The 14295-nt window shown below is 38.5% G+C and overlaps 1 protein-coding gene across 2 annotated transcripts; it reads right to left on the reverse strand.

Moving 5' to 3' along the window:
• Positions 1 to 447: 447 nt before the first annotated feature.
• On the reverse strand, positions 448 to 13413 carry LOC110678661. 2 transcript variants are annotated; one of them, XR_002501814.1, is made up of 6 exons: positions 12304 to 13413; positions 12211 to 12247; positions 3518 to 3890; positions 1699 to 2484; positions 557 to 1346; positions 448 to 490 (listed from the first exon to the last, which is right to left on the reverse strand). XR_002501814.1 is itself a non-coding variant. In XM_021851810.1 (5 exons), exons 1-5 carry the CDS (start codon positions 13283 to 13285, stop codon positions 609 to 611), a joined length of 2916 nt encoding a protein of 971 aa, XP_021707502.1. In that variant the 5' UTR covers positions 13286 to 13413; the 3' UTR covers positions 519 to 608. The 2 variants fall into 2 exon arrangements, 1 of the variants encoding a protein (XP_021707502.1); XM_021851810.1 differs by lacking the exon at positions 448 to 490 and having other exon boundaries at positions 519 to 1346.
• Positions 13414 to 14295: the final 882 nt, after the last annotated feature.

The following is a 14295-nucleotide window of genomic DNA, read 5'->3' on the forward strand; positions in this document are numbered from 1 at the left end:
TTAAGGTCCGCCATTCGTTTTTTCAGATGGTAGTATGATTGAATACATATAGTCATACAATCTTGAACAAATTGTTTTGTTAGAACAGACCATTGCTACCAGTGGATACTGCGTTGTAGTAACTCTCAATGTGCAGTAGCTTGAGATCCTATGCCTTATGAATGAGATTATGGGGAATGAAGCTCTGGCCAACGGTTTTCGAAGGATTGTTGTAGAAGCAATTCACTGCGAGCAGGAAAACAGGACTTTGGAGACCACTTTTTATTGAAAAAGACTTTCCATTGATAACAGAGACTTTTAGAGACTTACATTTGAAAAAATAACCAAGTCTTTAGAATTGCTACCAGCCCTGAAATCATATCAATGAATGAATGTTACCTTTCTTAACTGGTACGGCAAATGAAATGTAATATGTTGTTAACAAAATGTTAATAAAAGCTTAAATGTGTTTTACCGAATTAGGATGATAGTGTTTTGTAACACAGAACACCTAGATATAAGAAATGAATGTAATGTTTGGAATGATACTAATAAAGAAATAAAAAAATAATATTACCTGATACTTCCAAACCCGGATTGTGGACCTGCCTGTCCTGATTGTGGCGAGCTTAGCAATCCGAACGATGATGTTCCGAGGTCACCCGCCGAGCACCGGAGTTGGCCCCACCGAAGATACTTCCCGTACGGTTAGCTCCAACACCTCCGAAAGTGGAAGTACCACCGAAAATAAATCCTCCTGCAGCCGATATGCTAGTAACCGATCCAAACAATCCTGCTTCTCCGTAAATGGAACCGGTGCGCGAAGGCGGAAAACTGATTGAACCAAACAGACCACTGCCCGAGGTACCCCCGACAGAAGCTCCGAATGGAAAACTTGTTGCACTGGCCGTATCAAAGATTGAACCTCTTGAGCCGGCACCGCTAGTAGCAACTGATCTGAAAAGCCCTGTTTTGGGCTTCTTAGCACTGGTGAAAGTTGCGAAAACGGAAATTGGTTTGGACTTCTCGGCTGTCACAGCAGAAGTTGTTCCGACAGTGACGCCACCGAAAATGGATGTGGTGGACTTTGGAGTAGCAAAAGAAGTGCATAGAAAAATATTCCCGGAAAAGTCTTTCGGTGATGCCGGACTCGACGGAGAACAGATGATGAATGAACCGAAAAGGTTCGATGTCGTATCGGCGGTTGATGTCGTTGGAGCTGTATCGGATGCTGTGGTGATCGTTGCGGAAGACGAAGTAACAGAATCGAAGCGGAAACCGGAAGAAGTAGTGATTGTCGTTGTAGTTGTCGTTACTGCCGAAGAAGACGGGACAGCTGGAGCGGTAGAAATGATTGTGGTCGTTACCTGTTGGGATTGTAGTGTCGCACCCTTGAATAAGTTATTCTGGAGTTGGAATGGTCTTTGTGGCCTTCAACAGGTTATGGGCCCAGAACCTGTCGAGAGCTAGTTGGTTAGTTCATTAAGGCTACGCAGATCCTAGCGAGGCTAGCCCGTTCTTTCTTTCATTGTGGTTGGGATAAGCTCTTCTTTAGTTGGAATTGTATATGTGGCTTTCAACAGGTTATGGGCCTAGAACCTGTTGAGAGCTAGTTGTCTAGTGGATAGGAACAGCAACTGTATTGTTTTTCCTCGTGATTTACAATCGGCCTCCTAGTTAAAATCTGCGTGACCATAACGGGTCAGCTATCAAACTTACCGTGATGGTAGCTGAACTAGCTGCGCTAGAGGCCACAGTTGCACACAGAGGTGTTGCTTCGCTGGTTGCAGGTTCTGATTTTACCGAGAGATCGGTCAACTTATTACCAAAAGTACCAAAAGTAGTTCCTCCGTAAGAGAATCCTGTGCTGCTATTGGCCCTGGTTGTAGCAGGCTTTACGGATCCGAACAAAGTTGATGTCGTGGACGTCGTTGTGGTTGCGGTTTCGGTTGTGTTGAACTTGAAGTTGGAGAATAGTCCCGCTATTCTGGAAGCATTTGAAGGTGGTTTAATACTACCGAAAAGTCCGGTACCATGTGCCATGATTGCGGTGGAAGTGTCTGGACTCGGTGGCTCAGTGGTTTCTGCAGTTGTAGAATCCACCATTTGAAGCAGATTTCTCAATGCTGGAGAAGCAGGTTCAGCTGCTTGTTCGGAAGCACTAGAACTTTTAAAAGGCAGAGGTTCATCTTTCTTGGTTTCTTCCATCGTTTTATCTTTCTTTTTTGGTTCAGGCTGCTTTTCTTTAGTAAGGTTCAGCACCGGAGTCGTACCTTGGGATACTCCAAATGGTACTGTTTCCCCAGTAGTTGCGTCGCCCGAAAATGCTGGTTCACTGTTGGTTGCCGCAGCAAAAGAAACTACAGGCTTCACCGGTTCGGCATTATTTGTGCCGTCTAGCTTGAGTATTGCTTGTATCATAGTGCTTTCAAATCCGGGGACCATGGGTTTCGAAACTGATTCCAGATTTTCTGTATCTTTAGTCGTCGAAGTATCCAGATCGAACTAAGAAGAGGAGATAGTCAGATATTAGAAATTTTGCGGTTGACCAATGTTTAGAGGCTTGAGAAGTGGGTAGGATAGGTAGAACATGCCCAACGCACGAACATTCTTGGATAGAACAATCAAAGGATTGCCCTACCCATGATTTTAAATATACTAGGGACTAGGACAAATATTGGCGAAATACGTGTTTAACAATTGAATACTCTGATCATTTATACAAACATTATAAACTTAGGATACATCTTAAAATTTGTTCAAGGGTTTGTGGAACTCTAGTTCCTTCCATGCGGTGATTCAACCCAAATTGTTTTTTTTAGAGTTTTAAGAAATGTGCTGATTTATCTGAAAGACGTTTTTCGTGTTTGATCTGTAAGGACTCATTCATTTATTTCATAACGCAAAAAATGACCATTTTTGACACCCACCCACCCCCTCGTAACGCTTTTTGTATGAATATTCTACAAATTTTGTATGAGCTGTAACCAAGAGGACACCCACCCACCCCCTTTAGCGTTATGAAATTTGTGAATAAGCCCTAATAAGGTTTCTATTTAAAAAAAATCGTAGTTACTGAATACTTATAATCGTATTCGTAAGCTGGTAATATTTAAATTACCTACATGTAATCTCTTCACGACAAAATATACTTTTTTGTCAGAATAAACATCGAGAAACCCAAAAACTGTGAAATGAATGTCGTCTGACACGATGACATTTTCATAAATCATGAATTTACATGAAATTAACATGTGCATAAGAAAACACCACACATAATCTTCTCAAGATTTTCTAAAAAAATCCTTGAAGGAATTTTCAAAACAACTTCGAATAGATTAGATCATAGTTTCCGCGACCTCTCAGTTAATAACTGTGGAAGTGCTCATAAGAACACTAAGCTGAGAAGCAGGCTCTGTCCCATTGAGGACGTTAATGCCAAGAAGAAGAAGAAGGATTTTGGTATGTATTGAAAAATAAGCATCCCATTGCAATTTTACTCATTCTCTATATTCGAAGAACTTTTCGCATCACTTACAGCGCCTTGTTTCATTTCCAACTCGATTCGCTCGTCCAACATTTGATCAACCTGGTGGCTCTCTCGATGCTTTTCCTGCTCGGCACGCCGGTTGAGCGTGCTCACAATGGTGAATTGTATCTCATCCGGCTGGTCACCAGTAGCGTTATCACCCGCCTGATAGTGCACCTTATAGTGGTTCCGTAGGTCTGCCAGCAGACGGAACGCTGCATCGCACCGTTCGCATTTGTATGGATTATCACCAAAGTGGGTTCTACTGTGCTTGGCAAGATCTCCGGTTTGGGCGAAGGCACGATCGCAATGGGTACACTTGAAGGGCTTTTCTCCGGTGTGGGTTCGAACGTGGCGACGCAAACTGGCCGTGTCCCTGAATCTGAAAAAAAAACGAAATGGTGGAAGATAAATGTACCGTAAAACGGGGTATCATTGAACAGCGGGGTAACATTGATCGAAATGGTCCTATTTGTAAAATGGTCGAACCAACATTTTTCTTTTAAACAAGTCAAATGCATCAACCTCCTTCTTATGTTCACAGTCTTACAAAAACTAAGATTTTTGCAAAAAAATAATTGTTTTTCATTCGGATTCAACAATTCTCGATTACTTTTTCAAATCGACGTAAGTAACTTTTATACGGGTTTGAGAAAATTAATTGGGAAAAATCACAATCTATCTTTTAAAACTGTTTTAAAATGAATCACCTTTTTAACATTTTTTTGCCGTGTACTTCGCTCAAATTTTGCATACACTCAGCTCACGTTCAAAAACTAGGTAGTTTCTATTATTTCCCACAAAAATAATTATAAGAAAATGATAAGCCGTTTCATTCAGTTACTTTCGACGTTTTTCTACCAGTGTAAAATCGGCTCAAGTAGTGTTTTGTTTTGATTCGTGGTTAAGTCACTTTGTCTCTCCATACATCGGGGCGGCGAAAGTAGCGGTTAGGTTGCGAAAGTTGAAAATCTTACTTTCGTCGTTTTGTAAATCCGGAAATTAAACGTTCTAAAAGTGAAAAGTTGAGTTGGTACAGAGCGGTACGTGTAGAATTCCGCCTGCTCAACACGTAGGATCGATAAAGTAAGTTTGTATACTTTTTTGACTTGAGTCTGTATGAATAAGTTTTCGAGAATTCAATATCAATTCAATTTAAATTGTTCAACAGTTGGAAACAATGATTTGCATGCTTGCAGATAATTCTACTTCACATGAGTTCTGCGAGTGATATAAGCAAAGAAAATGCTGCTTTTATTAACCCCTCTTTTCAAAAACAGTACTTTTCAGTGCTAAAATTAAAAACGGTACTTTTCAGTGCTACTTAAACAGTACTTTTCAGTACTATTTTTTCTACTATTGATCCCTTTACGATCCTTGTTTGGACCCGTGCCTTCGATTTTTCGTTGGACCCGTTGGCGAAAGCTAGCGGTGGTAATCCTTCTTGGACACCGTCTAGGGAAAAAACCTCTCGAAGGTCACGTCTTTCTCGTTTATTAACTAAACATGGTATCAACAACTAACAAAAGGAAGGGTGAATCTCTGAATTCACTACTTCCTTCCAAAAAAGTGGGTTTTAAAACTGTCACTACAGGTGGCAAGAATGGAAGAAAGGACGCTTCCCCGGAATGCGAAGTTTCTTCCAAGGGTGAAATGAATAATTGTATCGAAATGAGCAATCAGTTCGATGCTCTAGACAAAGTTTCCGAACACCAAATCGAAGCAGCCTCTAGCCCAGGCTCTTTGATTCAAGTGAGGAAGCAAAGAGTGCCGCCTATCGTGGACAGTTGTTCCGAATTTGGGGGATTTAGGCAGGAGATCATGAACTCCATTAGGGGAATCAAGGTTTCCTTCCAAATCGCAAAGAAAGGAGACTGTCGCGTTTTGCCGGAAACTATTAAAGATCGTGAACTTCTTCTCAGACATCTTGAAGAGAAGAAGCACAATTTTTTTACTTTGATGACAAAACTGAACGTTTGTTCAAAGTTGTCTTGAAAGGTCTCTCAAGTGACTATAAGTCATCCGAAGAGATCAAAAATGGAATAAATGATTTACTTGGATTTTCCCCAGTCCAAGTAATCATTATGAAAAAGAGAACCCAATCTGGCATTGTTCGGAAAGGGCTTTCTCAAGAATATTATTTAGTTCACTTTAACAAAAAAGAACTAAACAATATTAAAGCTTTAGAAAAAGCTAAACTTATGTTCGATGTCCGTGTGACGTGGGAACATTTCCAGAAACTTGGAGGAAATTATCAGAACCCCACTCAGTGCCGTCGGTGCCAAAAGTGGGGTCATGGTACAAAAAATTGTCGCATGGATGCTAAATGCATGATTTGCGGAGGTTCTTCTCACGCTAAGGACGACTGTCCTGTGAAATAAGATACCAGAAAGTTTGAATGCGCCAATTGCAAGGGCCCTCACAAAGCTAACTTTTGGGAATGCCCTTCACGCAAAAGAGTCGTTGAGGCTCGTGCCAGGCAGATGAAGGATAATATCCGTTACGATAACGGTCGTTTCCGGAATTTGCCTGGTAGAGTATCGAACAATGCTCATTTTTCAGTTAACGATCGCTTGATTAGGAATCATACCCACCAGGAAGATCATAATCATGCTCATTCACAAACAAATTTTAATCCGTCGGGTAACCGTTCGAATCTTTCAATTTCGAATGTATCTACCCACGGTAAATCCTTTGCCGATATCGTAGCAAGTAATTTGAACTCTTCCCCTATTCGTTCCATGAGTACCCATTCTACTTGTTTCAAATCAAATGGAAAAAACCCTACCGCCACAGGTAACTCCTACCCCGCTTCTTCGTCTACCGAATATTCCAATGGGAAATCATCAGATGATATGTCTGCCTCTGATTTTAATTTTCTAACTGAACAATTGAATCTAATGATTGATGCAATGTTCAAAGCCATCACTATGACTGAAGCAGTCCAAGTAGGTGTAAAATTTACAAATCAAATTGTTATTGGATTACGTTTTTCTAATGGATCCAAATAATAATTTAAATATTTTAAATTGGAATGCTCGTTCTCTGAATGGTAAAGAGGACGAGCTGTTTAATTTTCTTACAGCTGATAACGTGCATATAGCAGTTATTACCGAAATTTATTTAAAACCTAGATCCAAACTAAAAAAAGATCCTAACTTTTCTGTTTATCGTAATGATCGACTTGATGGGGCATGTGGGGGAGTTGCAATCATCATTCATAGGCGTATAAAACATCAACTGTTTTCGTTATTTGAAACTTAAGTTTTTGAAACTTTAGGTGTTTCTGTTGAAACACAGTTTGGTAAATATACTTTCATAGCTGCCTATTTGCCTTTTCAATGCTCTGGACAGCAAGTTAATTTGCTCCAAACTGACTTGCAAAAATTGACTCGCAATAAGTCAAATTTTTTTGTCATTGGTGACTTTAATGCCAAACATCGGTCATGGAATAATTCTCAAAGTAATTCCAACGGCAGAATTTTATTTGATGAGTGCTCTTCAGGATATTTCTCAATTAAATACCCTGATAGCCCTACATGTTTTTCCTCTTCTAGAAATCCATCTACGATTGATTTGGTCTTAATCGACTCTAGTCATCTTTGTAGCCAATTAGTTACTCATGCTGATTTTGATTCTGATCATGTCCCTGTTACATTTCAAATATCGCATGAAGCGATTCTCAATCCTATCAGCTCCACTTTCAACTATTTACGAGCCGACTGGAATATATATGAAACGTATGTTGACTCTAATCTTGATGTTAACATTTCTTTAGAAACTAAAATTGATATCGACAATGCTCTTGAAACTTTAACAAATTCCATTGTTGAAGGCAGGAACATTGCAATTCCAAAATGTGAAGTAAAATTTGAATCCGTGATTATAGGCTCTTGATCCGTCTTAAAAACGTGAGGAGAAGACAATTTCAGCGCACTCGTGATCCTGCTATGAAAATTATATGGCAGGATTTGCAGAAAAAAATCAAGAAACGTTTTGCAGATTTAAGAAACAAAAATTTTGAAAATAAAATTTCTCAATTGGACCCTGGCTCTAAGCCCTTTTGGAAATTATCTAAAATCTTGAAAAAACCTCAGAAGCCAATACCGGCATTGAAAGAGGAAAACAAATTATTACTAACTAATTGCGAAAAAGCTCAAAAACTTGCTATGCAGTTTGAAAGTGCGCACAATTTTAATTTAGGACTTACTAGTCCAATTGAAAATCAAGTTACTCAGGAGTTCGAAAATATCCTCAATCAAGAGAACGTTTTCGAAAATGCCTGGGAGACTGATTTGGAAGAAGTGAAAACTATTATTAAAAAAATCAAAAATATTAAAGCTCCTGGCGATGATGGAATTTTCTACATCCTCATCACGAAACTTCCAGAAAGTAGCTTATCATTTTTAGTTGATATATTTAACAAATGTTTTCAATTAGCATATTTTCCTGACAAATGGAAAAATGCTAAGGTTGTTCCAATTTTAAAACCAGACAAAAATCCTGCAGAAGCTTCTAGCTATCGTCCAATCAGTTTGCTTTCCTCCATCAGTAAACTTTTTGAAAAGGTTATTTTGAACAGAATGATGGCCCACATCAACGAAAATTCAATTTTTGAACAGTTCGGATTCCCCCATGGACATTCGACCACTCATCAACTTTTACGTGTAACAAATTTGATCCGTTCCAACAAATCTGAAGGCTACTCTACTGGTCTTGCTCTTCTAGACATAGAAAAAGCATTCGACAGTGTTTGCATGAAGGTTTGATTGTAAAATTGAAAAACTTTAATTTTCAAACATACATTGTTAGAATAATTCAAAGTTATCTGTCAAATCGTACACTTCAGGTTAATTATCAGAACTCCAGATCTGAAAGACTTCCTGTAAGAGCTGGTGTTCCCCAAGGCAGCATTTTGGGACCAATATTATACAATATTTTCACATCTCACTTACCTGAGTTACCTCAGGGATGTCAAAAATCTTTGTTTGCGGATGACACAGGCCTCTCCGCCAAAGGACGAAGCCTGCGTGTCATCTGTAGTCGATTGCAAAAAAGTTTGGATATTTTTTCTTCATACTTGCAAAAATGGAAGATTTCTCCTAATGCTTCCAAAACTCAACTAATAATATTCCCACATAAACCAAAAGCTCTTTATTTGAAACCTTTAAGTAGAGATGTTGTCACGATGAGAGGGGTTCCAATAAATTGGTCAGATGAAGTTAAGTATCTAGGGCTCATGCTAGATAAGAATTTAACTTTCAAAAATCACATTGAGGGCATTCAAGCCAAATGTAATAAATATGTAAAATGTCTCTATCCCCTTATTAATAGAAAATCAAAACTTTGTCTTAAGAACAAGCTTTTGATATTCAAATTTTCAGGCCAGCCATGTTGTATGCTGTACCAATATGGACTAGCTGTTGAACCAGGAAGAAAGCTCTGCAGAGAATTCAAAATAAAATTTTGAAAATGATTCTGAAGCTTCCTCCCTGGTATAGTACCAATGAGTTACATAGAATATCCAATGTTGAAACATTGGAACAAATGTCAAATAAAATAATCAATAATTTTAGGCAAAAATCGTTACAATCTTCTATTGCCACGATTAATGCGTTATATGTTTAGGTTAAGTTAAGTTAAGTATATTCAAAGCGTTTTTTTTTTCTCTTATAAGCAGGTGAAATCAACTCACCTGTAAAAAATCTGAACTGCTACGGCAAATGAAATGTAATGTTATTAACAAAATGTTAATAAAATCTTTGATTTGTTTTACCAAATTAGGATGATAGTGTTGTCTAATAACACAGAACACCTAGATATAAGAAATAATGAATGTAATGTTTGGAATGATACTAATAAAGAAATTAAAAAAAAATTAACCCCTCTACCGGCAGCTTCATTTTTTACCACAATAAAAATATTCAAACCTCGATAACTTTTTTGTTTTTCGATATTTTTGCACCTTTTTCATCACAAGTTCTCAAAAAAAAAAAAAAAAACAATCAATGTAAAAAAAAAAAGATTTCGGCTCTGTTATGCCCTACGGCACCCAAGCCTGCCAAATAAATAAACGAGTTAAAAAAAATTCTCAAAAAACTCTTCAAATTTTAAAATCTGTATCGATATTGATAATTGGTCAACTGGATCCTGGGATATTTCGAAATTCTTTGAAATTCTTTTTCGATTCTGTAATTTTTTTGACAGTTCAGCGCCAGATCACCGCAGATCGATAATTTTATCTCTGGTGAGCTGTCAAAAAACAATCGATTACCGAAAATTCGGTATTTCTGTGAATTACAAATCTGTTTCGGTAAATTCGGGAGAAAACTAGCACCGTAACTACAGATCTTCGGTAAACGCTACCGAATGGTCGGTAATCGGCTCGTTTACCGAAACGATTACCGATCATTCAGCTCTTGAGATTTCGGAAATGAGATTACCGAGTTCGGTGATTTGATCTAAGTGTGTATGTTGTGAAAAAAGGACCAATTTGGTGCAGCCGTCTTTGAATAATGAGCATTCATGTGTCTGGTATCACGCTGACCAAATAAAGATCTCTAAAACTTCAAAAAACATCATATGGTAATTTTCAGATATCTCCTAGAATACTTAACCGATTTGTATGATTTTTCCAGTGTAGCTCCTTATCACTTAGCTTTGTATGGCCCACATTTTATTTTTATTTTTTTTATAAATTGACGTGAAACAAAATAGCCGCCATAGACATTTTATATGGAGAATGTCGGTCCCACAAGGAACATCGAAATATCTTTAAAACCAGATAACCAATGACAGATATCGACATGGATTCTTAAACTAGAATAGAAGAGAGAACTTGTGAAAAAATGATGCAAAAATATCAAGAATTAGAAAAGTTATCAAGGTTTGAATATTGTTATTGCAGTAAAAAATGAAGTTGCCGGTAGAGGGGTTAAGCATGAAATTGTAGATATCGTCAAACGGGAGGATTTGTAACTCTAAGAATTATGGATAGATAATTATTCCATATATCTAAGTTGTATATGTGCGTAACAAATGTGCAAAATATGAGGCAAATCCATAAATAACTAAAAATATTGCTTGAATAGCGAAAAAAATGTGTCCTTTAAAACAAAAAAAGGGGCTACTTTGGACACCTTTTGAAATCAATACTATTTGATAGTAAATTGATTTGCCATCATAAATTTTAAACAGATTCTATAGATTATCGTCCATTATGTTATGTTTTTGAATGTTTTTTGGCGAGGTCAGCAGAAAAAAAAATGTTGTACAGCGTTGGGCTCAACACCGAGCCTTGAGGAACACCACAAAGCACTACCATACGATCGGATGTACAGCCGTTCACCATGACTTGGAACGTCCGATTTTTCAGGTATTCTCGTAGGACTTTCAATCAATAGACAGGGAAGTTACCCAGCAACATCTTATGGAGAATAGCTTCGTGCCACACCGAGTCTTACACTTTTTCAACGTCGAGAAGAACCAACCCCGAAGATTTTCTTTGCTGGAAATTTTGTCTCACTTCCTTTACCAAACGGACAATCTGATGACTTGTGGAATGGCCTTTGGGGAAACCAAACTGATCATGTGGTATGATACTAGTTGTTTCAAGGTTTTTTTTTTCAATGCGCGCCAGTATTTTGCGCTCAAAGAGTTTACTGACCGTTGGTAATAAGCTATTTGGGCTTTGGTTTGATGGTAATGTGGAATCTTTGTTTAGTTTAGGAATGGCTACAACTATAGCTTGTTTCCAATTGGGTGAAAAATAGCATAGTTTGAGACAACCTGAGAAAATTGTTGTTAGTGACACAGAACCTTTGCTTGGGAGGTGTTTGAAAATACAGTTTCTTATCCCATCGTGGCCTGGAGCTTTTTTTTGTTTTCAGATTACGGATTACTTTGCTGCCTTTTAGGTTTAAAGGGTGGTTTGCTACTGACAAGGAAAGGAATCGCCTAACTCGACGCGTGGAAAATTTCTTTCCAGAAATGCTCTAGAAAATCACATTTTTGTGATCGCAGTACGCAGTTAAAAAGAAATGTCATTTCAAGCCCCCTCTGTATGAAATTTCTTGACCTATTCAGTGAAATTCATTACTTTTCTTGAGCGAAACAGCATACTTAGCTTAAAGCCTGATTCGCTGCTGACAAGTAAATCCTTGGCCTATCTTGATGCATGGGAAATTCCTGCAAGGAATCGATCAAGAAAGCTTATTTTTCTGATCGCAGTACGCAGTTGAAAAGAAATGTCAGTTCAAACGGGAGTCTCTGTGCAATCGGCAAAAAATTTCTTTAGCGATTCCTTTTCAGCAGCAAATTAGGACAGAGCCTGCTTCTCGGCTTAGTGTTCTTATGAGCACTTCCACAGTTATTAACTGAGAGCTTTCTTTACCAAAGTTACCATTTTTGCATTCGTATATCGTGTGGCAGGTACGATTATACTCTATGCCCAGGGAAGTCAAGGAAATTTCCATTACGAAAAGATCCTGGACCGACCAGGATTCGTACCCAGACACCTTCTGCTTCAGCATAGCTTTGTTTTGTAGCCGCGGACTTTAACCACTCGGCTAAGGCCTAGGCTTCCTGACATTTAAATATAGCAAAACCATAGTCAAAAACCAAACTCCCGACAGAGGTTATCCTGATCAATGTTACCCCGGATTACATTACCATAGACTATATTTATACTATAAACCACATACCTCATACTGCATAAATCACAACCATATGGCTTTTCACCTGAAACCATTGAAAAGTTTAGGTATAAAATAAACGTTAACTTCAATTTCCCGTACCTGTATGGGTCTTCTGATGTTGCATGAGTCCGTTTTTAAGCCGAAATCTCACTCCGCACGTTTCGCAGTGAAATTTCCGTTCTTTGGTGTGCGTTAGCATGTGAGTCTTGAGCGTTCCCTTCTGGCGAAACTTCGATGGGCACCGATCGCAAGCGTAGGATTTCTCCTTATGCTGCAATCGATGCATTTGTAGGCTGGCCGCGTAGGAAAACGCTTTGCCACATTCGGTGCACAGGAAGGGAGTTTGACCGGTGCAAACGTTCACGTGGATTCTCAACTCGGCGGCAGTCTTGAACAGCTTTTGGCAATTTAGACACGGATGTCTTTTTATGGTCGTGTGGATTAGCACATGTTCCTCTAGCTTGGCCTTGTCGAAGTAAACTTTTTTACACTTGTAACACGGGAGGGCCTCGTCCGGATGTTTAAGTTTCATGTGTTTAAACATAGCATGTTCACGAATGGTCATTACACGGCATTTTTCACATTTGATCTGTCTAGGTTTCTTAACTTCCTTTTGAACTCTGCCTTTAGTAGTAGATTTGCGTTTTGGTGGTGCTGGTGATTTTTCCGCCAAGACGTCAAGAGATTCCGCGAAAACTTCCGGCATTTGCAATTGGGTCGGTTCAACTTGAATCACATCCTCTACATATTCCTCTTTTATTGTCGTTTCCGGAGGGGTCATCAACCATTCCCAAAGCTTCCGGTTACCTTCCAAGCACATTTGGTGCAATTTGTAGGCTTCATCTATCTTGGATTTACAATCAGAGCAAACGATAGGAGGCAGCGCTTTGGCATGATCAGCTAACGGTTTTTCAATGGAATCTGTGGCAAACACTTGGGAACAGATTGCACTGAGTTTTATATAGATGCTGGGACAATCGGGACCGGCCGAGTCGAAGATATTTTCCGATGGAATGTCGGTGACATCCTGGACACAAACACGACACAGATTTAACAGGTTCATTGACGAGTTAACTTCCATGTCACAATAATTAAGATTATGTTAACTTTTACAGAAAGTTAAGAAAAAATATTCACTGACCTAATAACAATAATTCTTTGCTTTGTCTGATCTGAATTCAACAAGATTTCAGAAAACAATCATCACATTGCAAACAAAAAACAAAACAATCATTGAAAATATCTCAAAACATCATCATCATGGATTGTTTGAAAATGGCTGCGTCGATCGATCTGCTCAATACAGAGCTGCACTAAGGGCGAATGAGAAAACTAATACACATCAGAGCAACAAACCAACCCACCTTTGACCACGGAATAGGGTCCTAAAATGTTTAATGAAGTCTTGTTTTCATTCAATAACACGAAAGAGCGTGGTACTGCAGCTACTTAAGCATTTATTCCCGCTCAAATAACGTATATATCATATTTAAACTTTCATTTAAAAATTGGATCCATAAATGAACCTTGACACTTGAGATCATGTTTGACGTTCGCTTTGTCGACAAAATTACCACAGGGGTTCTACTTTTTAACACCGGGGTTGTTCCTTTCTGACATTTCGGAAAACAAAATACATCCAAAATTTGAGTTTAAACCAAGGGGTGTGACAAAACTTAAAGAAAAAACTTAAAAAAATGTTTTTTAGACTTAAACCATCGGAAAACATTAGAAAATTGAGTAAACATATGTTTTTGACCTAAACATAAGCGTTTGGCACTAAAATTGGGATAGGGTATTAAGACCCTATTGCCTTGGAATCTTACCCGGAATAGCTGCAACATTGATTCCTTGTTGTTCATCATTCCGGATGTGTCTAGAACAGAAAATAATCCATTGAAATCAAACAAATATGCTGGAATTTGTTCAGCCAAAACGCCTCTTACAAGTCGATGGCTTGAGGGCAATAATTATTAAAAAAAAACTTACCTCCTATTTTTGTAGGCGGAATTTCTGAAGGGCGCTGACGTCCTGGTAACGTTTCAGAAACGGAAGCAAGACTAGCTGTCATTTGTCAAACAGCGGAAGAGA

The sequence above is a fragment of the Aedes aegypti genome, chromosome 3 (genome assembly GCF_002204515.2).
Source record: "Aedes aegypti strain LVP_AGWG chromosome 3, AaegL5.0 Primary Assembly, whole genome shotgun sequence".
In the NCBI taxonomy this organism is placed as follows: domain Eukaryota; kingdom Metazoa; phylum Arthropoda; class Insecta; order Diptera; family Culicidae; genus Aedes; species Aedes aegypti.